Source organism: Bubalus bubalis, chromosome 17 (assembly GCF_019923935.1).
Source record: "Bubalus bubalis isolate 160015118507 breed Murrah chromosome 17, NDDB_SH_1, whole genome shotgun sequence".
NCBI classification, from domain to species: domain Eukaryota; kingdom Metazoa; phylum Chordata; class Mammalia; order Artiodactyla; family Bovidae; genus Bubalus; species Bubalus bubalis.
Window position 1 is genome coordinate 42,904,733 of NC_059173.1, and position 27,031 is coordinate 42,931,763.

Sequence of the window (27,031 nt, forward strand, 5' to 3'; positions counted from 1 at the left end):
AAACCCATGTCCATCGAGTCGGTGATGCCATCCAACCATCTCATCCTCTCGTCCCCTTTTCCTCCTGCCCTCAGTCTTTCCCAGCATCAGAGTCTTTTTCCAATGAGTCAGCTCTTCGCATGAGGGGGCCAAAGTATTGGAGTTTCAGCTTTAACATCAGTCCTTCCAATGAACACCCAGGACTGATCTCCTTTAGAATGGACTGGTTGGATCTCCTTGCAGTCCAAGGGATTCTCAAGAGTCTTCTCCAACACCACAGTTCAAAAGCATCAATTCTTCAGCGCTCAGCTTTCTTTATAGTCCAACTCTCACATCCATATATGACCACTGGAAAAACTATAGCATTGTCGAGATGGACCTTTGTTGACAAAGTAATGTCTCTGCTTTATAATATGCTGTGTAGGTTGGTCATAACTTTCCTTCCAAGGAGTAAGCGTCTTTTAATTTCATGGCTGCAATTGCTATCTGCAGTGATTCTGGAGCCCAGAAAAATCAAGTCAGCCACTGTTTCCACTCCCCATCTATTTGCCATGAAGTGATGGGATCGGATGGCATGATCTTAGTTTTCTAAATATTGAGCTTTAAGCCAACTTTTTCCCTCTCCTCTTTCACTTTCATCAAGAGGCTCTTTAGTTCTTCTTCACTTTCTGCCATAAGGGTTATAGGGCTAAGAAATTTCTACAAATCATGAAATATGAATTTAATAAGTCAAGCTTTGCAGGAATGTGAGGCTTATTTTAGGAAATGTTAGGAAACCAATTGGCCACATTTAGAGGTCAGAAGAGAAAAATATAAACAATGCATAGAGCAATAGCATTTGATAAGCTAATATTTATGATTTAGAAAAATGAAATTGTAAAATACATATAAATTTCTGTAATGTGAATAAAAATTTCTGCCAAGGAACCTGAATTTAACATCATACATAATATTAAAAATTTGAAAGCATTTATTTAAAGAATAAGATGAAATTAATAGTTATTTTGAAAACCTTGGAAATTAAAAAAATGAATTATTAGAATTATTATTAGACTGTAGATATTTGTTACTGGATACAAAAATCAGTGTCTAAAAATCTGTTTGCATTTCTTCCAGCAAAATTAAATTTTAAAATGAAACTTTAAAAAATGCTAGTATTTTATAATAGCGTTAAGAAATATGAAGGAAGAAATATGAAGGAGAGCTTCCCTGGTGGCTCAGTGGTAAAGAATCCCTCTGCCAGTGTAGGAGACTTGGGTTTAATCCCTAATCCAGGAAGATCCCACATGCATAGAACAGCTAAGCCCATGTGCCACAAATGTTGAACCTGTGCTTTAATGCCCTGGAGCTACAACTACTGAGCACCTACCACTACTGAACTCTCATGCTGCAACTGCTGAAGTCTTGTGCCCTAGAGCCTGTGCTGTGCAACAAGATAAACCACCACAAAGAGAAGCCTGGGCACCAAAACTAGAGAGTAGCCCCCACTCGCTGCAACTAGAGAAAAGCCTACACAGCAACAAAGACCCAGCACAGCCAAAAATAGATAATGAAAGAAATATGAAGGAACTAGGACTTGGTCATAACAAACCTGTACAAGATCCTTGGGAGAACATTATAAACTTTATTAAAAAGTTATTAAATGATCTAAATAGAGATGCTATCTTTATGGACTGCAAGAGTTACTATTGTAAAGACAGTTACTACTGTAAAGACAGTCCTCAACATCTTGACCTGTAAATTTTTTGCAATCCCTAATGTTTTTCCCCTCTCTCCCTCTCTATTGGAGGAACTGATTCCAAAATTTATATAGAAGTGCAAAAAGCTTATAGTAGCAAATACACTTTCAAAAGAAAAAGCACAGGGTTGTCTTGCTCTACCAGATATCAAGGGCTTTTTTTTTTTTAAAATAAAATAAATGATAAAAAATATTTTTAAATAATTAAAACAATGAAGTATAGGTTATGCATATGTAAATAATCTGAGAGAACAGGGAACCAAGAATTTGCTCATATATAGAAACGAGATGTATGTCACAGGTGGCTGTATTGTAGAACAAAGAGGAAAGAATGCACTAAATAATGATGCTGAGTCAAAAATATACTCTTATGGGGAAAAAAAGAAATTTGATGTATGCCTCAAACTGTATTTGCCTTAACTTTAAGTGGAGGAGAAACCTAAATGTAAAAGACAAAACAATAAAACTTTTCTGAGAAAGATATTTCAATGATGGAAGTGCAGGGAAGGCTTTTTCCCATAAATATATAAACCTAAAGTTGTTGATCGGAGAAGGCAGTGGCACCCTACTCCAGTACTCTTGCCTGGAAAATCCCTTGGACGGAGCAGCCTGGTAGGCTGCAGTCCATGGGGTCTCGAAGAGTCGGACACGACTGAGTGACTTCACTTTCACTTTTCACTTTCATGCATTGGAGAAGGAAATGGCAACCCACTCCAGTGTTCTTGCCTGGAGAATCCCAGGGACGGGGGAGCCTGGTGGGCTGCTGTCTATGGGGTCGCACAGAGTCGGACACGACTGAAGCGACTTAGCAGCAGCAACAGCAAAGTTGTTGATGCACTTTATATCATTAAAAATAAGTATATTTATTAAAGTATACCATATGCTTAAAGCTCAACATTCAGAAAACAAAGATCATGGCATCCGGTCACATCACCTCCTGGGAACTAGATGGGGAAACAGTGGAAACAGTGTCAGACTTTATTTCTTTGGGCTCCAAAATCACTGCAGATGGTGACTGCAGCCATGAAATTAAAAGACGCTTACTCCTTGGAAGGAAAGTTATGGCCAACCTAGATAGCATATTGAAAAGCAGAGACATTACTTTGGCAACACAGGTCCGTCTAGTCAAGGTTTTTCCAGTGGTCATGTATGGATGTGAGAGTTGGACTGTGAAGAAGGCTGAGCGCAGAAGAATTGATGCTTTTGAACTGTGGTGTTGGAGAAGACTCTTGAGAGTCCCTTGGACTGCAAGGAGATCCAACCAGTCCATTCTGAAGGAGATCAGCCCTGGGATTTCTTTGGAAGGAATGATGCTAAAGCTGAAACTCCAGTACTTTGGCCACTCATGCGAAGAGTTGACTCATTGGAAAAGACTGATGCTGGGAGGGATTGGGGGCAGGAGGAGAAGGGGACGACAGAGGATGAGATGTCTGGATGGCATCACTGACTCGATGGACGTGAGTCTGAGTGAACTGTGGGAATTGGTGATGGACAGGGAGGCCTGGCGTGCTGCGATTCATGGGGTCGCAAAGAGTCGGACACGACTGAGCGACTGAACTGAACTGATACCATATGGGAGGTAAAAATAATTTACAAGTTGAGAGTATATATTTTGGAATATATACAGCCAAAAATAATTATTTAGAATGTATAGAGAATTCTTATGACTCAATAGGCAAAGACAGAGAGCCTTATTAAAAAATGCTTAGATACGGTTTTACAAAAGAGAAAATCCCAGTGACTGAAAGAAGAATTTTAAAAATGTTTAACCTCATTATTAATTAGAAAGTTGTAAATTAAAACCACAATGAGAATTGTTTCATACTCACAATATTGTTTTATGTGCTCATTGTTTTCCTTTCTGTATCCCTGATTTCTACTCTTAATATTTACTTTGGAGATAATTTGCTCTTTTTCTTCTAGCTTCCTAAGGTAGAAACATACTGTTCACTAGTTAACCTTTCTTCTTTTTCCTTTACAGACATTTAAAGCTATAAATTTCTCTCTAAGCACTGCTTTAACTGCATCTGACAAATTTTGATCTGTTGTGTTTTTATTATTCAGTCTGAAATATTTTATAATTTCCCTTGTGATTTCTTCTTTGACTCATAGATTCCTTAGAAGTATGTTTTAAAGATTTCTAAGTGTCAGGTGAGTGTAATCTCCTCAGTTCTGTCTCGTCACAACAAAGATTTGAATCGATGGACATTAAAGCCCTCGGTGCATCACAGCTCTTGGACAGACCATGTTATAGCTCTCGCGTCTCCAACAGACCATGTTATAGCTCTTAGACAGATCAGTGTTACAGCTCCGTGTTACAGCTCAGTTTTATTTAGAAAATAGCAGGAAAATACATGCTTGAGGCGTGAGGGAATGCCGACCCAAAGAGAATAGAGAGCCCCAGCCCTCTGGCTCCTCTTCATATGTTTTTTCCTCCGCCCTGGGCCTGCCCTATGTAAATTGGGCTAGCCAGGACTGCTGTTTGTTTACCTGAGGTCCTCACTCCCGGTCCTCGGACCTTCCTTTGACCTTTCTTTGTTATATTTTTGCGGGCTTTTCCCTTCCTTGTCTTTTAGCCACCACCATTTTGGACTCCTGTTTCCTATTCTAACTACCTAACACTAAGTATCTGGGGGATTAAATAATTTTTTTTAATGTGGTAAAATACCAATAACCAGCTTACCAAAATACAATACCAATTGTATTTTTAAAGATACAATTCAGTGTTGGGGATTTTTCAGATACCTTTCATTTATTGACTTTTAATTTAATTCCTTTAAAATCAGAGAATGTTTTGTTTAGATTTCAGTCTTTTAAAATTTATTGAGACTTATTTTATGGCCCAGCATATGGTTTATCTTGGTGGAAATTTATGTATACTTGGAAATAATTTATAATATGCAGGTTTTAGGTATAATCTATAAATATCAATTAGGCCAGGTTGTTATCTGATAGGGCTGTTCAAATCTTATATATCCTGTAGATGTTTTGTTTTTTTCTTGTATAAATTACTGAGAGAGGGATATTAAAATCTTTAGTTATGCTTAACATTTATTTCTTCCTTTAGAGCTGTCAGTTTTTGCTACATAAATTTTGTAATTCTATTATGAAATACATATATGCATATGATGCAGGGAGCTTCCCTGGTGACTCAGAGGGTAAAGAATCTGCCTGCAATGCAGGAGACCCAGGTTTGATCCCTGGGTTGGGAAGATCCCCTAGAGACGGAAATGGCAACTCACTCCAGTATACTTGACTGGAGAATTCCAGGGACAGAAGAGCCTGCAGTCCATGGGGTTGCAGAGAGTTGGATACAACTGAGCAACCAACAGTTTCACATTCATGTATATGATGTATGTATGTACATCTGTTATGAGATGCAATATGCATATATTGTTATGTATTATTGATGAATTGATTAATCATTATGAAATATGCCTCTTAATTTCTTGTAATACTGTATCTTGAAGCTGATGTTGAAGCCAAAGTTACCAGCTTTCTTTCATCTTTTCACTTTCAACCTATTAGTGCCTTTATTTTTATTCATTCCATTTATTTTGCCACACCAGGTGGCTTGCAGGATCTTAGTTCCCCAACCAAGGATCAAACCTGGGCCCTGGCAGTGAAAGTGCTGAGTCCTAGCCCCTGGATCACCAGTGAATTCCTTGATTAGTGCCTTTATTTTAAAGGAGGATTTCTTGTAGACATCATATAATTGGGTCTTATTAGTTTTAATATTTTTATTTCCTTTTAACTTCTTTTGTGACCTCTTTGAGCTGATTAAACATTTTGTAATATTACATTTTATTTTCTCTTGCCTTCTTAGTTATGCTTCTTTAAATATTATTTTTTAGTGATTACTCTAGTGCTAATAACATGCCTCCTTAACTTAGCTTCCCTGGTGGCTCAGACAGTAAAGCATCTGCCTGCAGTGCGGGAGACCTGGGTTTGATCACTGGATTGGGAAGATCCCCTGGAAAGAAATAGCAACCCATTCCAGTACTCTTTCCTGGAAAATTCCATGGACGGAGGAGCATGGTAGGCTACAGTCCATGGGGTCGCAGAGAGTCGGACACGACTGAGAGTCTTTACGTTCTTTCTTTAACTTTTCAAGATCTACTTAAAGACAGTATTATATCACTTCACACTTTTCACTTCTCATCTGACATTTAGTACTTCTTGGCTTATAAATATGGTTTGTAATTCCAAAAATATGATTCTACTGCCTTTGTGCTAGTGTTGTCATATCCTTTTACATGTGTTCTAAATCCCATTTTAAAGTATTATACTTTTGCTTTAAACTAACAGTTGTCTTTTAAGGAAATTGTGGAAAGAAAATCATAGTCTTTTATATTTACTCTTTCTGTTTCCTCTTATTTTTCAAGTTTCTATATGATTTCTCTTTCTACTTGAAGAATATTTTTTAGCATTTCTTATAGTGTATATCTGATAATAATACATCTCAGCTTTCATTTACTGATAATGTATTTATTTGATTCTAATTTTTTAATGTCTTCAGTAGATACAGAATCTGGATTGACAGTCTTTTGGCATTTTAAGATGATATTCCATTGTCTTCTTTACTATACAGTTTCTAATGAGAAGTCAAGTATTATTTGTATTGTTGTTCTAGTATATTTCTTAATCTGTCCTCCCCTCATCCTCTGTCCCTGGCTACTTTCAAGATTTCTAGCGTACTACCGATTTTTCAGCAGTTTTGCTGTGATGTGTTTCAGAGTGATTTTCTTTGAATTCATCCAATTACAGGACAACTGAAATTCATGGACTAATAATTTGATGCTTTTCTTCAAACCTGGGGAAATTTCAGCTGTTGTTTCTTTGTACTTTTAATCTTACTACTTTTATTAGGGAATTTCTATTACATGTATGTTACACCATTCAGTAGTTTCACAGACTCCTGAAGTTTTTTCTGTTTTCTTACGTATATTTTGTCTGTTTTATAGATTAAATTGTTCTACAAATCTGTCTTCATTTTAATTAATGCCATCTTTGTTCTTTTCTTAAGCACATCCAAGGGCAAAGTTTTTGGTTATGTAATTTATATTTTTGTTGTCAGTTCACTTCAGTCGCTCAGTTGTGTCCAACTCTTTGTGACCCCAAGGACTACAGCAGGCCAGGCCTCTCTATCCATCGCCAAATCCCAGAGTCTACTCAAACTCATGTCCATGGAGTCGGTGATGCCATCCAACCATCTCATCCTCTGTCATCCCCTTCTCCTCTAGCCTTCAATCTTTCCCAGCATCAGGGTCTTTTCCATTGAGTTAGTTCTTTGCATCAGGAGGCCAGAGTTTTGGAGTTTCAGCTTTAGCATCAGTCCTTCCAATGAATATTCAGGACTGATTTCCTTTAGGGATGGACTGGTTGGATCTCCTTGCAATCCAAGGGACTCTCAAGAGACTTCTCCAACACCACAGTTCAAAAGCATCAGTTCTTCGGCACTCAGCTTTCTTTATAGGCCAACTCTCACTTCCATACATGACTACTGGAAAAACCATAACTTTTACTAGATGGACCTTTGTTGGCAAAGTAATGTCTCTGCTTTTTAATATGCTGTGTAGGTTGGTCATAACTTTTCTTCTAAGGAGTAAGCATCTTTTAATTTCATGGCTGCAATCACCATCTGCAGTGATTTTGGAGCCCCCCAAATAAAGTCTCTCACTGTTTCCATTGTTTCCCCATCTATATGCCATGAAGTAATGGGACCAGATGCCATGATCTTCGTTTTCTGAATGTTGAACTTTAAGCCAACTTTTTCCCTCTCCTCTTTCACTTTCATCAAGAGGCTCTTTAGTTCCTCTTCACTTTCTGCCATAACAGTGGTGTCATCTGCATATCTGAGCTTATTGATATTTCACCCGGCAATCTTGATTCCAGCTTGTGCTTCACTCAACCCAGTGTTTCTCATGATGTACTCTGCATAGAAGTTAAATAAGCAGGGTGACAATATACAGCCTTGACATACTCCTTTCCTGATTTGGAACCAGTCTGTTGTTCCATGTCCAGTTCTAACTGTTGCTTCCTGACATGCATACAGATTTCTAAGGAGGCAGGTCAGGTGGTCTGGTATTCCCATCTCTTTAAGAATGTTCCACAGTTTGTTGTGATTCACACAGTCAAAGGCTTTGGTGTAGTCAGTAAAGCAGAAATAGTGTTTTTCTGGAACTCTCTTGCTTTTTTGATGATCCAACGGATGTTGGCAATTTGATCTCTGGTTCCTCTGCCTTTTCTAAATCCAACTTGAACATCAGAAATTTCATGGCTCACGTACTGTTGAAGCCTGGCTTGGAGAATTTTTAGCATTACTTTACTAGCATGTGAGATGAGTGCAATTGTGCGGTAGTTTGAACATTCTTTGGCATTGCCTTTCTTTGGGATTGGAATGAAAACTGACCTTTTTCAGTCCTGTGGCCACTGCTGAGTTTTCCAAATTTGCGGGCATATTGAGTGGAGCACTTCACAGTATTATCTTTTAGGATTTGAAATAGCTCAACTGGAATTCCATCACTTCCACTTGCTTTGTTCCTAGTGATGCTTTCCAAGGTCCACTTGACTTCGCATTCCAGGATGTCTGGCTCTAGGTGAGTTATCACACCATCGTGATCATCTGGGTCATGAATATCTTTTTTGTATAATTCTTCTGTGTATTCTTGCCACCTCTTCTTAATATCTTCTGCTTCTGTTAGGTCCATACCATTTCTGTCCTTTATTGTGCCCATCTTTGCATGAAATGTTACCTTTGTATTTCTAATTTTCTTGAAGAGCTCTTTAATCTTTCCCATTCTGTTGTTTTCCTCTATTTCTTTGTACTGATCACTGAGAAGGGCTTTCTTATCTTTCCTTGCTATTCTTTGGAACTCTGCATTCAGGTGGGTATATCTTTCCTTTTCTCCTTTGTCTTTTCACTTCTCTTCTATTTGCAGCTATTTGTAAGGCTTCCTCAGACAAACATTTTGCCTTTTTGCATTTCTTTTCCTTAGGGATGGTCTTGATCCCTGTCTCCTGTACAGTGTCATGAACCTCTGTCTACAGCTCTTTAGGTACTCGCTCTAACAGATTTAATCACTTGAACCTTTGTCGCTTCCACTGCATAATCATAAGGGATTTGATTTAGGTCATACCTGAATGGCCTAGTGGTTTTCCCCACTTTCTTCAATTTAAGTTTGAGTTTGGCAATAAGGAGTTCATGGTCTGTGCCACAGTCAGCTCCCAGTCTTGTTTTTGCTGACAGTACAGAGCTTCTCCATCTTTGGTTGCAAAGAATATAATCCATCTTATTTTGGTATTGACCATCTGGTGATGTCCATGTGTAAAGTCTTCTCTTGTGTTGTTGGAAGAGGGTATTTGCTATGACCAGTGTGTTCTATTAGCCTTTGCCCTGCTTCATTTTTGTTGTAGTCTTACTTTTTTAGGTGCAGTTCCCTATCTCATCACTCATTAAGATCATCTTTTCCTTTAGTGCCTCAAAGATAACTCTATAATAGTTATTTTTAAGTCCCTATTGTAAAATCCAACGCTTGAAATATCTGGAAGACAATTTCTATTGACTTATCTTCTTGACTGTGTGTTACAATTGCCTGTTTTTTTTGTTTTTTTTGTTTTACATTTTAAATATTAAATGAGAAATGTCTTTTTACTAGACATTATAGATATTATCTGCTTATACTGTAGAGATTATAGATTGTCATCTTCGTCTGAGGAATGTTGATTCTTTTTTCTTATTGGTTGCCCAACTTAAAATGTTGTTGGCTTGATTTTGCTCTTTGTTGGGCCAGATCTTTGAAAAACCTCTAACTTTATAGAATTTAACCTCTAAACTCTGTGCCCCCTTAAAATCTTGTCAAGTATTGGGTTACACCTCTGCTAGAGAATCTAGAGTAAGTCTTACTGTAGGGTGTGGGCCTTACTCTATAGCATGGCCTAAATTTAAAGTGTATCTCAACTGGATCCCTTGCATGTTGATGAGTGGTTAACAAGGGGTCTCCATTCTCAATTGGGTCTATATGTCATCATCTTCCAACACTACTGGCCTTTAATATATGTCTTTAGCTCAGTTTCACTGCAGGCATTTTTGGATATGTCTTAGGGAGTCTTATATTAGTTTTCAGTTATTTTCATTGGGAGAAATAGGCTTGTATCAGCTCCTCTATCATATAAAAAAGTATAAGATCATAACTCTTACATCATAAAGTTAGTCTGACAGAATTCAGTCTTTGTAAAGAATAGTGCAGTAGGAACTCAGATACTACAGTTAGTGCTAGATTAAATTGTTACAACCATCTTTTTTTTTTCCCCTTTGGCCTGGTTTTGAACTTTATCTAAATGTTACCATACAGTATACTTTTTTTTTTTTTTAACTTTTTATTGGAGTATAGTTAATTAACAATATTGTGATAGTTTCAGGTGGACAGCAAAAGGACTCTGCCATACATATGCATGTATCCTTTCTTCCCCAAGTTCCCCTCTCACGCAAGCTGCCAGATAGCATTGAGCACAATTCCTTGTGCTATGCAGTAGGTCCTTGTTGGTTATCCATTTAAAATATAGCAGTGTGTAGATGCCCATCCCAAACTCCCTAACTATCCCTTCCCCTGTCCTTCACCCCAGCAACTCTAAGTTTATTCCCTAAATCTGTGGAACACATTCTTCCTGAGTTCAGTTTCTGTCTTGTTTCTCATTCAATCATCCATTCATTTGTTCATTCATTACAGATACCTGAGCACCTGTGAGGTGTCAAGTATACTGGTAGGCACTTTGTATACAGTGTTGAGTTAAATAAAAAGTCCCTGCTGTTGTGGCATTTACAGGCCTAAGGTCCTTTATGTTTCCCCTGTTTGTTGAACTTGGACTAGGAACCTCTTTTGTATGTTCAGTTTAAGGTGTGGACTAGTCAGCCCTACAACTGACTCATATCTTGCCTTTTCCTGGGACTCTGCTTGATTTCCTTTTCAGGTTTCTGTGACAGAGAAATATTTTTACAACTGCTCAAACAGTGGTTGAAAAGTTGTCCCCTTATAATTTCTGTCAAACTTTTCATCCCTTGATGCAGGCAAGAGCTTAGTCTTGGTTTTTAGGCAGTATTGGGAAATGTACAAAATCAAAATAGAATAGGTAGCCCAGCTAGCAAAGGTAGCCAGTTGACTTGAAGCAGGAAAACGGAGAAAAGAGAGGTGAGGACAGAAAGTAGCCACTGGTGCTGGAAATGGGTGAACTATCTCAAGAAAATGTTAAAACCTTGTGATTATTGCTAAGGACAATGATGAAAATCTTGTGTTTTAAAAAAGTGGAGTGAAGAATGACCAAGAACACTAAAATAATTTATGTCAATAAATGAAAAACAAATCAGTTTCTAAAGTATCTCCTTCAAAGATAATGTTAAAGCTAGCTATTACAATGAAACATGTAGTTTATAAAATTCTACATATAAAATTCTGACCTATTCCTTCTTTGATGGAATTGCAGTCATGTGTAACACAGATGTACTTTTTAATATCTTGATAAAAGATAATTTATGAAAAATATAGTTTGTAATTTTTAAATGACTTTCTTGAGTAAAGAAAAGTTGCTCAACCTTTTGATTGATTGGTCTAAGAAGACATAACTGTGTCTTCTGTAATGCAGTGAAGTCAAAAATTACTTGGGAATTGGTTCTAGAGTCCTTTTTAAGTTGAAAATTGGGTATGGCCAAAATACTCTTAAAATTCCCTTTAACCAGTTGTAAAGTATGTATGTGGTTTTAAGCACAACCTCATGTCATAATATGCATATGTAAAGTTATTATCTGTATGATAATGTAGCAGGATCATATTTATAAAATACTCAAGTGTTTCACTGTCAGAAGCACTGGAGCAAATTTATGAAGATTCTAACTTGGTGGCTCTTTCTGTTCATGGTCATCTTTTTCATAAGAGCTGATTTTTCGATTTAGTTAGTGTTTCTCTATGGTTCTCAACTTTTTTTAAAAAAACATGGTGATGGTGCTCAGTGAGACTATACTTGTTTGGATGGGCACTTTACCTTTTAATCCTTTTTTTGGCAGCACTGCATGGCTTGTAATATTTTCCCAGCCAAGGATCCAACCAGGGCTCCCAGCAGTGGAAGTGCAGAATCCTAACCACTGAACCACCAGGGGATTCCCTGAACACTTTATCTTTTCATGGTCAAGGCATTATTAAAATGTATATATCCTTTTGTTGTGTTTTTCTTTATGTGAGATAACATTTTAGGGCTTTAAGTTCTCCAGTGCGTGCATATGTTCTTTGAGTTAGAATGGTTGTTGCATTAAAAAATAATAATTTGAAAAAAGTTTCTGTTGTTGAACAAGTAAAATCAAATTTCTGTAAGTTAAATATCAATATTGTTTTAATGTACTGAAGCTAAAGATTGGGTAGATGGGATGTGAGCAGATTGTGAAGTGTCTTAAAAGCTATGTAGAAACTTAGAATAAGGAGCGGTTGCACTTCTTATAAAGAAAAGTAGTATGATCAAAATATGGTTTAATAAGGTTTTAATCTCACAGAGGCATTAGTTTAGGTCAGAGTAGGGGAGGGCAGAGGATGAGTTACAATTCATTAATTGTAATCCAGGGATGAAATGAATTGCTGAACCAAAGGGATACCATTTATTTTTTTTTTCAACAAATATTCATTAATAGCCAGTTATGTTCCAGGCTTTGTGAGAATTGAAGATTAAGATACTATTTCCATGATCTTTTGGTACAGAAGATTTACTAACCAGGATGTAACACAATGATGCTAATGATTGATAAAATGTACTACATTTAACTTTTTGTCTCTTACAAAAGACACCATAAGAGAGTGAAAAGGCAAGGTTCAGAGTAGGGGAAAAACCATTTAAAACATCTTTTAAAGAACTCTTAAAAGTCAGTGAGAAGGACAACTGTATAGGAAAATGAGCAGTAGAATTAAACAGTCCTACCACAAAGAAAAAGCTATCCAAATAACTTGTAAAAAGATTTTCATCATTATTAGTCATCAGAGAAATACAAATTAAAATCACAATCAGATAACATATCTACCAGAGTGGCTAAATATTTAAATTTTTAAGTTTGGGGGATAATTATAGATTCATAAGAAGTTAGAAAAATAGTTCAGAGAGGTCCACTGTACGCTTCATCTAGATAACCGTGAAAGGTTATCATCTTAGATAATTATATCTAATATATTAGATAAACCATAATTAAAGCACAATATTAAAACCAGGAAATTGATGTACATTATCACAATGATAATATGTATGTATAGTTCTGTGTCATTTTATCACATGTTGATTCACATAACTACCCTCAAAGTCAAGGCACTGAATTGTTTTTTCAGCACAAAGATCTCCCTTGTGTTCAAAAAAAAAAAAAAAAAAAAAGATCTACCTTCTGCTATTAAATTTACACCCATCTGCTCCCTTCTGCTATTCCTAATCCTTGGTAGCCACTAATCTGTTCTCTCTCTCTGCAATGTTGTCATTTTGAGAATGTTACATAAATGAAATTGTATAGCATGTTACCCTTTGAGACTGACATTTTTTTCAGTCATAATGCCCTTGAGGTCCATTCAAAATGTTTATATCCATAGTTTCATCCTTTTCAAAAGGACTAAATTTTTAAAAACTGACAATCCCAAGTGTTGATGAGAATGTAGAGCAATATGAACTTACATATTGCTAGTTGGAATATAAATAGGCACAACCACTATGAAAGTGTATTTGCCAATTTCTACTAAAGTTGAAGTGCACCACCTAATTCAGCAATTCCACTCCTAGTAAATACTGAATAAAAATATATGTCATGTCTGCTGTCATAAATCACAGGAATATTTTTTTTGGGGGTCTAGCTCCTAAAGTAAAGGGAATAAAAGCAAAAATAAACAAATGGAACCTTATTAAACTTAAACAATTTTTGCACAGCAAAGGAAATCTTCAACAAAAGGGAATGACAACCTACCAACAGAGAGAGATAATATGCAAATTATATGACCAGTAAAGGGTTAATACCCAACATGTATAAATAGCTCATATAACTCAATTAAAAAAAAAAAAAGACTAAAAAATTGGTCAAAGAACTGAAGAGACATTTTTCCTGAGGACAGGTGGCCAACAGGCACATGAAAAGATGCTCAGCATGATTAATCATCAGGGAAATGCAAGTCAAAACCACAATGGGATATCACCTCACATCTGTCAAAATGACTCTCATCCAAAAGAACACAAATAACAAATGTTGGTGAGGGTATGGAGAAAAGGGAACCCTCCATGCTGTTGGTTGGAATGTAGATTGGTGCAGCCACTGTGCAAAGCAGTATGGAGGTTTCTCAAAAATCTAAAAGTAGAACCACCATGTTACCTGACAATTCCAGTCCTGGGTATATATCTGAGAAAAAAACAAAAACACTTAATTTAACAAGATACACACACCCCAATGTTCATAGCAGCAATATTTATAAGTGCCAAAATATAGAAGCATCCAAAATGTGCATCAACAGATGAGTGGATAAAGATGTGATGTATGTGTTTATATGTGTTTATGTGCACACACAGAACAATGGAGTACTATGCAGCCACAAAAAGAACAAAATTTTGCCATTTGCGGCACTGTGGATGGACTTAGCATTATGCTAAATGAAGTAAGTCAGAGGAAGTATGATCTCATTTATATGTGGAATCTAAAAAACACAGCAAACTAGAGAATATAACAAAAAAGAAACATTCTCATGGATATAAGAACAAACTAGTGGTTACCAGCCTGAGAGGAAAGGAAGGATGGGCAATATAGAGGTGGGTTAGTAAGAAGTACAAACTATTGAGTATAGGATAAGCTTATCCTTGGTAGCTTGTACATATCCTTAGTATGTTGTACATATCCAAGGACTATAACCAATGTTTTATAATAATTATAAATGGAATATAACCTTTAAGAATTGTGCACCACTGTGTTGTACCCCTATCACATAGAATTGTTCTTGTTGTTGTTTAGTTGCTCAGTTGTGTCCGATTCTTTGTGACCCCACGGACTTTAGCCCACGGGGCCTCTTTGTCCATGGGATTCTCCATGCAAGTATATTGGAGTGGGTTGCCATTTCCTACTCCAGGGGATCTTCCCGACCCAGGAATGGAACTGGCGTATCCTGGAAGTCTCTTGCATTGCAGGCACCTGGGGATAGCCTGTATAATATAGAATCAGATCAGATCAGATCAGATCAGTCACTCAGTCGTGTCCGACTCTTTGCGACCCCATGAATCGCAGCACGCCAGGCCTCCCTGTCCATCACCAACTCCCAGAGTTCACTGAGACTCACGTCCATCGAGTCAGTGATGCCATCCAGCCATCTCATCCTCTGTCGTCCCCTTTTTCTCCTGCCCCCAATCCCTCCCAGCATCAGAGTCTTTTCCAATGAGTCAACTCTTCACATGAGTGGCCAAAGTACTGGAGTTTCAGCGTTAGCATCATTCCTTCCCAAGAAATCCCAGGGCTGATCTCCTTGAGAATGGACTGGTTGGATCTCCTTGCAGTCCAAGGGACTCTCAAGAGTCTTCTCCAACACCACAGTTCAAAAGCATCAATTCTTCAGTGCTCAGCCTTCTTCACAGTCCAACTCTCACATCCATACATGACCACAGGAAAAACCATAGCCTTGACTAGACGAACCTTTGTTGGCAAAGTAATGTCTCTGCTTTTGAATATGCTATCTAGGTTGGTCATAACTTTCTTTCCAAGGAATAAGCGTCTTTTAATTTCATGGCTGTAGTCACCATCTGCAGTGATTTTGGAGCCCAGAAAAATAAAGTCTGACACTGTTTCCACTGTTTCCCCATCTATTTCCCATGAAGTGATGGGACCGGATATATAAATATATATATATTATATATATATATATATAATATTATATATCAATTATTACTATTCAGTCACCCAGTTGTGTCTGACTCCTTGCAACGCCATGGACTGTAGCATGCCAGACCTCCCTATCCTGCACCATCTTCCAAAGTTTGCCCAAGTTCATGTCCATTGCATCATTGATGCCATCCAGCCATCTCATCCTCTGATGTCCTCTTCTCTTTCTGGCCTCAATCATTCCCAGCATCAGGGACTTTTCCAATGAGTCAGTCGTTCACATCAGGTGACCAAAATACTGGAGCTTCAGCTTTAGCATCAGTCCTTCTAATGAGTATTTGGGGTAGATTTCCCTTAAGATTGACTCATTTGATCTCCTTGCAGCCCAGGGGACTCTCAGGAGTCTTCTCCAGCACCACAGTTCGAAGGCATCAGTTCTTTGGTGCTCTGCCTTCTATATGGTCCAGCTTTCACAATCACAAAATAAATGTCAATTATACTTCAGTTTAAAAGAAAAAGAGAAAGGGACTAACCTGGTGGTCCAGTGGTTAAGACTCCACACTTCTGCTGCAGGAGGCATGGATTCAATCCCTGATCTGGAAACTAAGATCCCGCATGCCATGTTACACAGCCAAAAAGAAGAGAGAGAGAAAAGAAATAAACCTATATTTTAAGAGTCCCAGATATAGAAAACAAACTTATGGTTACCAGGGGATAGGGCAGGGGGAGAGAGAAACTGGGAGGTTGGGACTGACATATATAGACTACTATATATAAAACAGATAACTAATAATAACCTACTGTATAGCATAGGAAACTCTACTCAATACTCTATAATGACCTAAATGGGAAAAGAATCTTAAAAAAGTGAATACATGTATAACTGATTCACTTACTGTACACCTGAAAGTAATACAACATTGTAAATCAACTGTATGCCTATAACAATTTTTTAAAAAGAGAGAAAAAATATGTCTGTTGACCAAAGTAAGTGTTCTGTAAAAACAGTTATGGTAACATTTTTTATAATGACTATTGTCTGAAAAGGACCTGAATGCTCATCAACAGTAGAATGGATTTTTAAAAAATCATGGTTTGATCATTGCAGGGATGGACAAGCTTTTTCTGTAAAGAGCTATGTAGTAAATATTTTAGGCTTGGTGTGTCATACATTGACTATGGCAACTACTCAACCCTGCACTTGTAGCACTGGAGCCAGCCATGTGCAGTATATAAACAAATAGGTACTTAACAAAAACAAACTTGGCTTTTCGGGGCTGTAGTTTGCTGATCTCTGGTGTAGAGTCACAGACTATAAATGAATCTCGTAAAGATATTTTTGTGTAAAAGAAACCATATGTTGTGATTACTTTTTTATAAAATTGAAAGGCAAATGAATCTATAGAATTAAAGTCAGAGTGTTGGCTCTCTTTAGGAAGAAAGAGGGTAGTAATAGGAAGGTGCATGAAGGTACTTCTAGGGTGCTTAGTTATCTCTCTACCTAAATGGTGGTCCCACAGGTTCATTCACTTTTGACCCCTCATTGAGATATAAACTTATGATTTATGTCCTCAATAATGTGTATATATATCCAGCCAGTCCATTCTAAAGGAGATCAGTCCTGTGTGTTCTTTGGAAGGAATGATGCTAAAGCTGAAACTCCAGTACTTTGGCCACCTCATGCGAAGAGTTGACTCATTGGAAAAGACTCTGATGCTGGGAGGGATTGGGGGCGGGAGGAGAAGGGGACAACAGAGGATGAGATGGCTGGATGGCATCACTGACTCGATGGACGTTGAGTCTGAGTGAACTCTGGGAGTTGGTGATGGACAGGGAGGCCTTGCATGCTGCGATTCATGGGGTGGCAAAGAGTCAGGCATGACTGAGCGACTGAACTGAACTGATATATATAAATTTGGGTGTGTTATACCTTAGTTAATTTTAAAAATTAAAAACAAAACAAACATATAATTTGTGTTCGTATCAGAACTGTGTTTATTCATTTTTGGCATGTGAGAAGCATACAATAAATGTTCACTGAAGTGAGTTGTTAATAGCAAGCTCTGTAGCAAGATAAGGGCCAGTGAAGAATAATAACTCTGAATTAGCTTCAAGAGTTTATTGAAGACATTTGGGAAAGTAATTTTGGTATGGGGGAAGTAATCATTTAAGACATTTTCATGGAAAAAAGATAGATCCTATTTTGAAAGGCTAACTGGATCTCCTAAATGGTGTGAACTGGCAAGTAGCTATTCATATTTGAATACAGAAGGAAAAGGTTGTTTGGTTAGCTATTAAGAGCAAGATGTCACAACTATTTTGTAATAAAGTTTAATTTGATTCATCAGACAAATTATTTTGTCTTTTACCTGTGTCCATTCTTTTTAGATGTTACGCTGTAAAAGGTTATGGACATATTAGCACTGAGTGATGTAGACATGATATAGGGTTTATTGGGGGAAAATAACCAGACGTAATACAATATAAGCAGCCCCTCAAACTCTTCCCCCCTCCCCCCATGGCTTTGGCCAGGCTTGGATAGTCTTCATGCACTATGGCCAAATGACCTTCCAGTAGAGAATGGCCTTTACCTTTGTAATGTTTTGCATATTTCTAGTCCAAGGCAAGGAAAATCTAAGTAAGTATGTAACGGAAATTAGAAGGTGGCCTAGGGACATGGATGGGCCCATTCTTCCTTAGAGCTAACAACTTAGACCTACTCAGCATCCTTGCTGCTAAGTTTATAAAAGGGGCTTGGAAATGAATCTTCAGATCCATCTAGATTTATCTTCCATCATATGTTTCCCCTATTAGAAAATGAGGTAGAAACTTCTTGGACTAGTATTAAAAGTCTACTGCTGCTGCTGCGGCTAAGTCGCTTAAGTCGTGTCCAACTGTGTGCAACACCATAGATGGCAGCCTACCAGGCTCCCCCATCCCTGGGTTTCTCCAGGTAAGAACACTGGAGTGGGTTGCCATTTCCTTCTCCAATGCATGAAAGTAAAAAGTGAAAGTGAAGTCACTCAGTCGTGTCGGACTCTTAGCGACCCCATGGACTGCAGCCTACCAGGCTCCTCCGTTCATGGATTTTCCAGGCAAGAGTACTGGAGTGGGGTGCCATTGCCTTCTCCTAGCTTTCTCCAACTTCCTTATCAAGGCTTTTTGCCACTAGTTCTAAATAAATTCTCTCATTTATTTGAGTATCTTCTAATAAATGACTTTATTCCAAGCTTCTCATTTGTGCTCATAGTACCTAATTTAGGATTATTTTCCCTTTCTCTAAATTCTCATTTAAGGAGCTTCTTTTGTCTCATCTCCTCTGTGATGCCTCCTTTATGATCTCAATTCTTATACCAAATATTACACTTTTCATATACTGTCTAATATTATTTTTATTTGTACATTTCTTTCTCTCCATCTAACTGGTAAATTCCTTAAGGATAGGAAATGTGTATTAGATTACTTTGTAACCTCTATAATACCTTAATGGTCTTGTGTCTCAATGCTCGATAAGTAATTAATGATAAGAATGTATGTTCTTATAATATGTTTTAATTATAAAATGTTCCTAACATTTTAGGGTTCTTGATGCCACCTTTAGACTCTGAATATTAATTATTTTTAAGTGTAATGCTAGATTCTTTATTGGAACATCTTTTTTTATTCTGTTGCAATCAATTCCGGTTTTTAAAACTCATTTTTTTGAGATTGGTATCAATTATTGTCTGTTGGTTACTCTCTTAGCCAGTTTAGTAATTAGATTCCTCCATTTTACTTTAGCAAGAAGTTGAGAACTTTAAGAAGCTAAATCTCATTAGTAAAGAGCAATTTGAAAACCTAACACCTGAGCTTCCTTTTGAGCCAAACCAAGAAGTTCCTGTAGCAGCTTCACAGTCCAGGCAAGGTATGTAAGTCTGCTTTTCTGTAAGTGTCTAAATAATATTAAAGCAGTTCTAAATTGTTTTTAAAGTTTGCTGCTTTGTTATTTGTGGAAAACGTTTAGGTGTCTGATTAAAGACTAGAATTTTAAAACTCAGCTTTTATTTATCCTTTGATGAACTTCAAAACATTTTCAAGTCTTAAAAAATACAGATTGTAAATTTGGTAAGACAGCCATGTAGTAAATGGACATAGTTGAAATCCCATCTTACTCTTGGTAAACAGGCAGAAAGGTGAACCAGGAGTTGTGTATTATATTACCAGATCATGCTCAAATCCAAATGCTTACTTAAAAAGTAAGCTTAATTGATTGGTTCTTTATGTGTCTTTCTTGATTTTAAGTTTGCTGGGAATCCTTCTCTTTGTGGAATAAGGAAACTTTTTCACTGACTTGCTGATTTCTTAAAATATACCATCAGTATAATTCTTTTGCTTTAAGGCCTTAGCTTTGTGTGAAAATGGAAATACATTTGGGAGATTCATAAATTGAATCTGACATTTTCAGATAAGTGTAACTGATTTTATTATAGTTTTTCTGGAAGGCAGATTAAAGAAAAACTTTTAATTTGGAAAACTTCAGACATATCCAAAAATAGAACAAATTGTATGATGAAACACCACGTGCCCATTATCTGCCTATGCATTAGCTACTTAATCATCTTGTAGCCAATTTTATTTCATCTTGACTCCACTCATTCTCTTTACCTCCCATTGGATTATTTTGAAGCAAACTCCTAATCATATTATTTATATTTTGTAATTTGTAAGTATTTTTGTATATATTATTAAAAAGAAAAGGACATCTATTTTAACACATAAATAACCCAGTACCATTATCATACTAAATAAAATTGTTAGTAAAATTCCTTAATATGAAATATCTAGTTGGTGTTCAAATTTTCTCATTCCTCACTCTAAAAAAAAGAAATCAGGATCCTTAAAAGTTCCAAACATTGCAGTATGTTGATATGTCTCTTTTAGTATATAGGTTCATACTGGTTTGTTTTTTTTTTCCCCTTGAACTTTATTGTTGTAGAAACTAGATTGTTTGCCCTGTATAGTATCTCACATTCTGGATTTTGCTGATTGCATCCCCATGGTCATCCAGCCATTTTCTGGTCCTGAATTTTCTTTAACTGTGATTTTGATACAGAGGCTTGAACAGACTGAGGCTCACATTTCTGTAAGAATATGTCATATATTGTTTTGAAAACTAGACCATGAGGCACATAATGCTTGATTCTTTCTTTTTGTTGGTGTTAGCTATTAACAGTCATTGCTTGTAGCTTTTGGTTCACATGGGGCTTCAAAATAGTGATAACTCTGTTTTCATAATTCTTTCTTAATTTAGTAGATTACGTCTGTAAAGAGAATTTCCGTTAATTGACTGTTTATCCTGAGATAGAGTTCTAACAGGAAAAGGAATAAATGCTTAATTCTTTGTTTTTGTTTACTGTTTCCAAAATAACAAGCTGGTTGTCTACATCCTTCTTTGGTGAGCAATGAGGATTCTTTTTGGTTTAGTGATTTAAAAATTTTAAATTTAATAATAATAATTTAAAAATTATCACTATGATCAAAACTACTAGAGTTCATCAATAAATTTGGTAGAGTTGCAGGATACAAAATTAATATATATATAGATATCAGTTGCATACTATCAACAAACTATCAGAAAGAGAAATTAAGGACCATCCCGTTTGCAATTACATTAAAAATAATAAAATACCTGTAAATAAGCCTGCCTACAGAGGTGGACGACCTGTACTTGGAACTGTCAGAAACTGATGAAAGAAACTGAAGATGACAGAGACAGATGGAGAGATATACCATGTTCTTGGATTGGAAGAATTAATATTGTTAAAGTGAACATACTATTCAAGACAATGAACAGATTCAATGAAGTCCCTATCAAAATACCAATGACAAACTTCCGTGGTATTCCAGTGGTAAAGAATCTGCCTGCCAATGCAGGGGACACGGGTTTTGATCCCTGGTCCAGGAAGATTCCATATGCTGTGGGGCAACTAAGCCACTGCACCACAACTAATGAGCCTGATCTCTGGAATCCACAAGCTGCAACTTCTGAGCCCATGAGCCACAGCTCCCGAAGCCCTCACACCCTAGAGCCAGTGCTCCACAACAAAAGAAGCCACCACAATGACACACCCACACACCACAACTGGAGAGTATTAGCACCCACTCTTCACAACTAGAGAAAGCCCATGCACAGAAATGAAGACCAAGTGCAGGCCCCCTGCCCCCGCAAAAAAATGCCAATGGCATTTGTCACAGAACTAGAATAAATTGGAAGCCCGAAAGGTGCCAAATGATTATTTCTCAAGACTCTAAGCAGTCTTGAGAAAGAATAACAGTTGGAAGAATCAGAATCCCTAATTAAGACTATACTACAAATCATAGCAACCTAAGTGTCCATAAACAGATGAATAAATAAAGAAAATATACATATAGATAGTTCAATTCAGGTCAGTTGCTCAGTCGTGTCCGACTCTTTGCGACCCCATGAACCACAGCACGCCAGGCCTCCCTGTCCATCACCAACCCCCAGAGTCCACCCAAACCCATGTCCATCGAGTCGATGATGCCATCCAACCATCTCATCCTCTGTCGTCCCCTTCTCCTCCTGCCCTCAATCTTTCCCAGCATCAGGGTCTTTTCCAATGAGTCAGCTCTTCGCATCAGGTGGCCAAAGTATTGTAGTTTCAGCCTCAACATCATTCCTTCCAGTGAACACCCAGGACTGATCTCCTTTAGGATGGCCATGAAAAAAGAACAGAGTTTTGCGATTTGCAGCAACATGGATAGACCTGGAGGGCATTATACTACATGGAATAAATCAGACAAAGACAAATACTCTATGATATGTCTTATATGTGGAATCTAAAAAATACAACAAACTAGTGAATTATAACAAAACAAGAAACAGACTCACAGATACAGAGAACAAACTAGTGTTTGCCAGTGGGGAGAATGAATGGGGATATTATGAGGTTAGGGGATTAGGAGGTATAAACTATTATGTGTGATATAGGCTACAAGGGTATAGTGTATAATATGGGGAATATAGCCAATATTTGGAGAAGGCAATGGCACCCCACTCCAGTACTCTTGCCTGGAAAATCCCATGGATGGAGGAGCCTGGTAGGCTGCAGTCCATGGGGTCGCTAAGAGTCGGACACAACTAAGCGACTTCACTTTCATTTTTCACTTTCATGCATTGGAGAAGGAAATGGCAACCCACTCCAGTGTTCTTGCCTGGAGAATCCCAGGGATGGCGGAGCCTGGTGGGCTGCCATCTACGGGGTCGCACAGAGTCGGACACAACTGAAGTGACTTAGCATAGCATAGCCAATATTATTTATAATTATAAATGGAGTATTACCTTTATAAAAAATTGTGAATCACTATATTGTACATCTCCAACTTATATAATGTGTATCAGCTATACTTTGATTAAAATATCATTATGATCTCTTAAATGTATTTGATGAATTATACTCTCATCTTGTTGATACTTGTGCCATTTATCAGTTTATTGACTTTATCTACCTTTCGTTGCTTTGTTTTGTGATAATGGAGTTGGATTCTTAACTGTCTTATTTGCCAGCTGGCCTGATGTTAATTAAGCTTTGTCAGTATTCTAGTTGCTACTGAGTTGCTTATTGTTTCTGGGCCTTTTCCATTGAAAGAGCTTGGAAATTTTTTTAAGGAAAATTACATTATGAATTTATGTTGATAATTTTTGTTCACATTTAAGATTAAAGGTTTTAATTTATTAGATTTTATATTTGTACCACTTTTTACTTACATAAAAAAATACTCCTATGCACAGTAACAGAATTGTTTATCCTATAATAATTTAAAAATAACAATAATATTACTGTAAATACTAAAAGACGCTTACTTGTTTTAAAGTTCTTTAAACATTTAAAATTTGAACTGTTTAAAACTTTATATTTTTAAACTTTAAAAATGTTCTTAGGGTATTCCACTAGGGATGTTCAGAGTAATTATAAGATTTTTCATGTTGTTAAATTTGAGTTCATTAAAATTAACAATTTATGCTCCTCCCTACATCATAGAATTAAAGTCCCATGAGGTATATTTTATTTTATTTATTTATTTATTTAAATTCCTGGGATCCACTTTTAACTGTTTAATAAATTATGCTATGCTATACAATACAGTTTTAAAATTCAGTGACTCAAAGTCATTTAAAGTGATTTTTGAAGTCAGAGTTAGCATGTGTATTTTTTTCATGGTTAAAGAAGTGACCATGTTTTCATTTTATTTTTAATTCGATAATAATTACTTTACAATATTGTGATAATTTCTGCCATATGTCAACATGAATTAGCCATAGGTATACGTATGTCCCCTCCCTCCCACCTTTTTTCCCCAACCCGCCCCTCTAAGGTTGTCACAGCGCACTGACTTTGAGTTCTCTGCATCCTACAGCAAATTCCCACTGGCTATGTTTTTACATATGGTAATGCATGTGTTTCAATGCTACTCTCTCAAATCATCCCACCCTCTCCTTCCCTTGCTGTGTCCAAAAGTCTGTCCTTTATATCTGCATCTCCTTTGCTGCTCTGCAGTAGGATCATCAGTACCATCTTTCTAGATTCCATATATATGCATTCAGTTCAGTTCAGTTAGTCGCTCAGTCGTGTCCGACTCTTTGCGACCCCGTGAATCACATCACGCCAGGCCTCCCTGTCCATCACAAACTCCCGGAGTTCACTCAGACTCATGTCCATCGAGTCAGTGATGCCATCCAGCCATCTCATCCTCTGGCGTCCCCTTCTCCTCCTGCCCCCAATCCCTCCCAGCATCAGTCTTTTCCAATGAGTCAACTCTTCCCATGAGGTGGCCAAAGTACTGGAGTTTCAGCTTCAGCATCATTCCTTCCAAAGAACACTCACGGCTGATCTCCTTTAGAATGGACCGGTTGGATCTCCTTGCAGTCCAAGGGACTCTCAAGAGTCTTCTTCAACACCACAATTCAAAAGCATCAATTCTTCAGCGCTCAGCTTTCTTCACAGTCCAACTCTCACATCCATACATGACCACTGGAAAAACCATAGCCTTGATTAGAGCCCCCCAAAATAAAGTCTCTCACTGTTTCCATTGTTTCCCCATCTATTTGCCATGAAGTGATGGGACCAGATGCCATGATCTTAGTTTTCTGAATGTTGAGTTTTAAGTCATCTCTTTCACTTTCCTCTTTCACTTTCATCAAGAAGCTCTTTGTTTCTTCTTCTCTTTCTGCCATAAGGGTAGTGTCATCTGCATGTTTGAGGTTATTGATATTTCTCAATAATCTCTTTGCTGACCCAGGGATTGAACCTGGGTCTCCTGCATTGCAGGCAGATTACTTACCATCTGAGCCATAGGAAAATGCCTATGGAAAAACATACTCCTGTGTATAAAATTGATGTGCTACATTATACATTATAATGTACAGTACATAGGAATATAGCCATTCTTTTGTAATAACTTTAAATGGAATAAAATCCATAAATATATTGAGTCACTATGCTGTATGCCTGGCAATCTTGATTCCAGCTTTTGCTTCATCCACAATATATATATAGTGTTTAATATATATACAATGTTTAATTCCTGAGAAATGGAAGGAATTCTATCTGGAGAGTCTGCAAATGGTTTGCCTGCATCTGAAATTTATGTTTTGGCCTTGGTGGGTTTGTGGGTACCAACCTGAATATAAATGATTATGCTCTTTAAGTAAAGTCTCAGATAATTACCCAAAGATTTTTTTTTTTAATACAATGTTTTTGGAAAGCTTGAATTTTTTCCATACTTAGTTTCTTGTTCTCATTTTCATTTCTAAATCAACTGTATTTTAAAGTCTGTGTGTGTGTGTGTGGGTGTGTGTAAACCTTCATGTGCTATAATCTCCAAGTTTTAAAAATATGAACAAAAATAAAATTAAGCACAAATTAAGAAGACAGAAATCAATCCAATATATTGCTGAAAAATGTTGAATAGATTAACTTTCGGTTAGAAAGACAGTTATGGATTGGATTTAAAGGATATTCAGCTCTATGCTGTTTGTGTGTCATAAGTATACACAGAGATTGAAAGGTGAAAGGATGGGAAATGCTGTAAAACGTTGATAGTAATAAAAAAGAATTGCTGTTGCTTTAAAAAATAGAATTTGAGGTGAAAAAAAAAATTTTGTTTTCACTGTCATTAATATCTATCTTCCTGTTTATCCTCTAGACCTGATCCAAACACACTTCCACCCCTCACCCCCAAATCAGCTTTAGCTGGTGCCCTAGAGATCTTTGTGTTTAAGACGGGTCAAGTCAATCATCATCTTCCCTGACAGCACTGGATCAGTCATTCTTTGTCTTGAAACATTCTTCTTCCTAGATACTGTTTGCTTAGTTCTCATTCAACTTCATGGAGTCTTTTATTTGCTGCTTCTTTCCCATTTCCCCAGGCTTTGGATGCTTTAGCACTTAATCTTTCAAATTTCTTCTTTCTGATTCTCAGTAACTCTGCAGGTAATAGTATTTAGTTTCATGTTTTTAAATGGCATCCTTATAGTGCTGCTGCTGCTGCTAAGTCACTTCAGTCGTGTCCGACTCTGTGCGACCCCATAGACGGCAGCCCACCAGGCTCCCCTGTCCCTGGGATTCTCCGGGCAAGAACACTGGAGTGGGTTGCCATTTCCTTCTCCAATGCATGAAAGTGAAAAGTGAACGTGAAGTCGATCAGTCGTATCCGACTCTTAGCGACCCCGTGGACTGCAGCCTACCAGGCTCCTCCATCCATGGGATATTCCAGACAAGAGTACTGGAGTGGGGTGCCATTGCCTTCTCCAATCCTTATACTGCTGCTGCTGCTGCTGCTAAGTCGCTTCAGTTGTGTCCGACTCTGTGCGACCCCAGAGACGGCACCCACCAGGCTCCCCCATCCCTGGGATTCTCCAGGCAAGAACACTGGAGTGGTTGCCATTTCCTTCTCCAATGCATAAAAGTGATTATCAAATTTATATGTACAGACTCCATCCTGTATTCTGAATAAATAACTGTGTTTCAGCAGTTTCACTTGGATATTTTATAAACATGTCAAACTTCATATGGTGAAAATTGAAAGTCTGAATTCCCACCCCTTTCCAAGGAATTCTCCCAGACTTCCACATCTCTATGATATGTTAACTGTATCTTTCTAGTTCTACAGGGAAAAAAAAATCTTGATGTTATTTTTGATCTCTTTCTTTTTCAAGCTCTTATTTCTTATTCCTTGGCAGATTATTTCCATTATCCTTTAAAATATATCCAGAAGCTAACCACTTCTCATCTTCACTACTTCTATCACTCTCACAAAAGCTACCATCATTTTACATTGGTTAATTATAATAACTCCTAATCTATCTCCTTCCTTTCATTCCACTTTATAGGGATCCAGAATTGTCTTTTTTATTTCTTTTTTTAAAAGATATCATTTATACTCAGTAAATT

General features: G+C 37.2%; 1 protein-coding gene across 14 annotated transcripts in view; it reads left to right on the forward strand.

The window, feature by feature from the left end:
- LARP1B (La ribonucleoprotein 1B) overlaps nt 1–27,031 on the forward strand; it is a 132,651-nt gene that overhangs the window by 62,299 nt on the left and 43,321 nt on the right. For 10 of the 14 annotated variants that reach the window (XM_025268053.2, XM_025268054.2, XM_025268050.2 and 7 more), the window contains exon 12: nt 19,359–19,482. The exons of 3 other annotated variants lie outside the window; for them this stretch is intronic. In XM_025268053.2, the coding sequence (XP_025123838.1) occupies nt 19,359–19,482 (124 nt within the window). Of the gene's footprint in view, nt 1–11,774; nt 13,807–19,358; nt 19,483–27,031 lie in introns of those variants that run through there. One more of the 14 variants, XM_025268059.3, reaches the window with a different exon arrangement.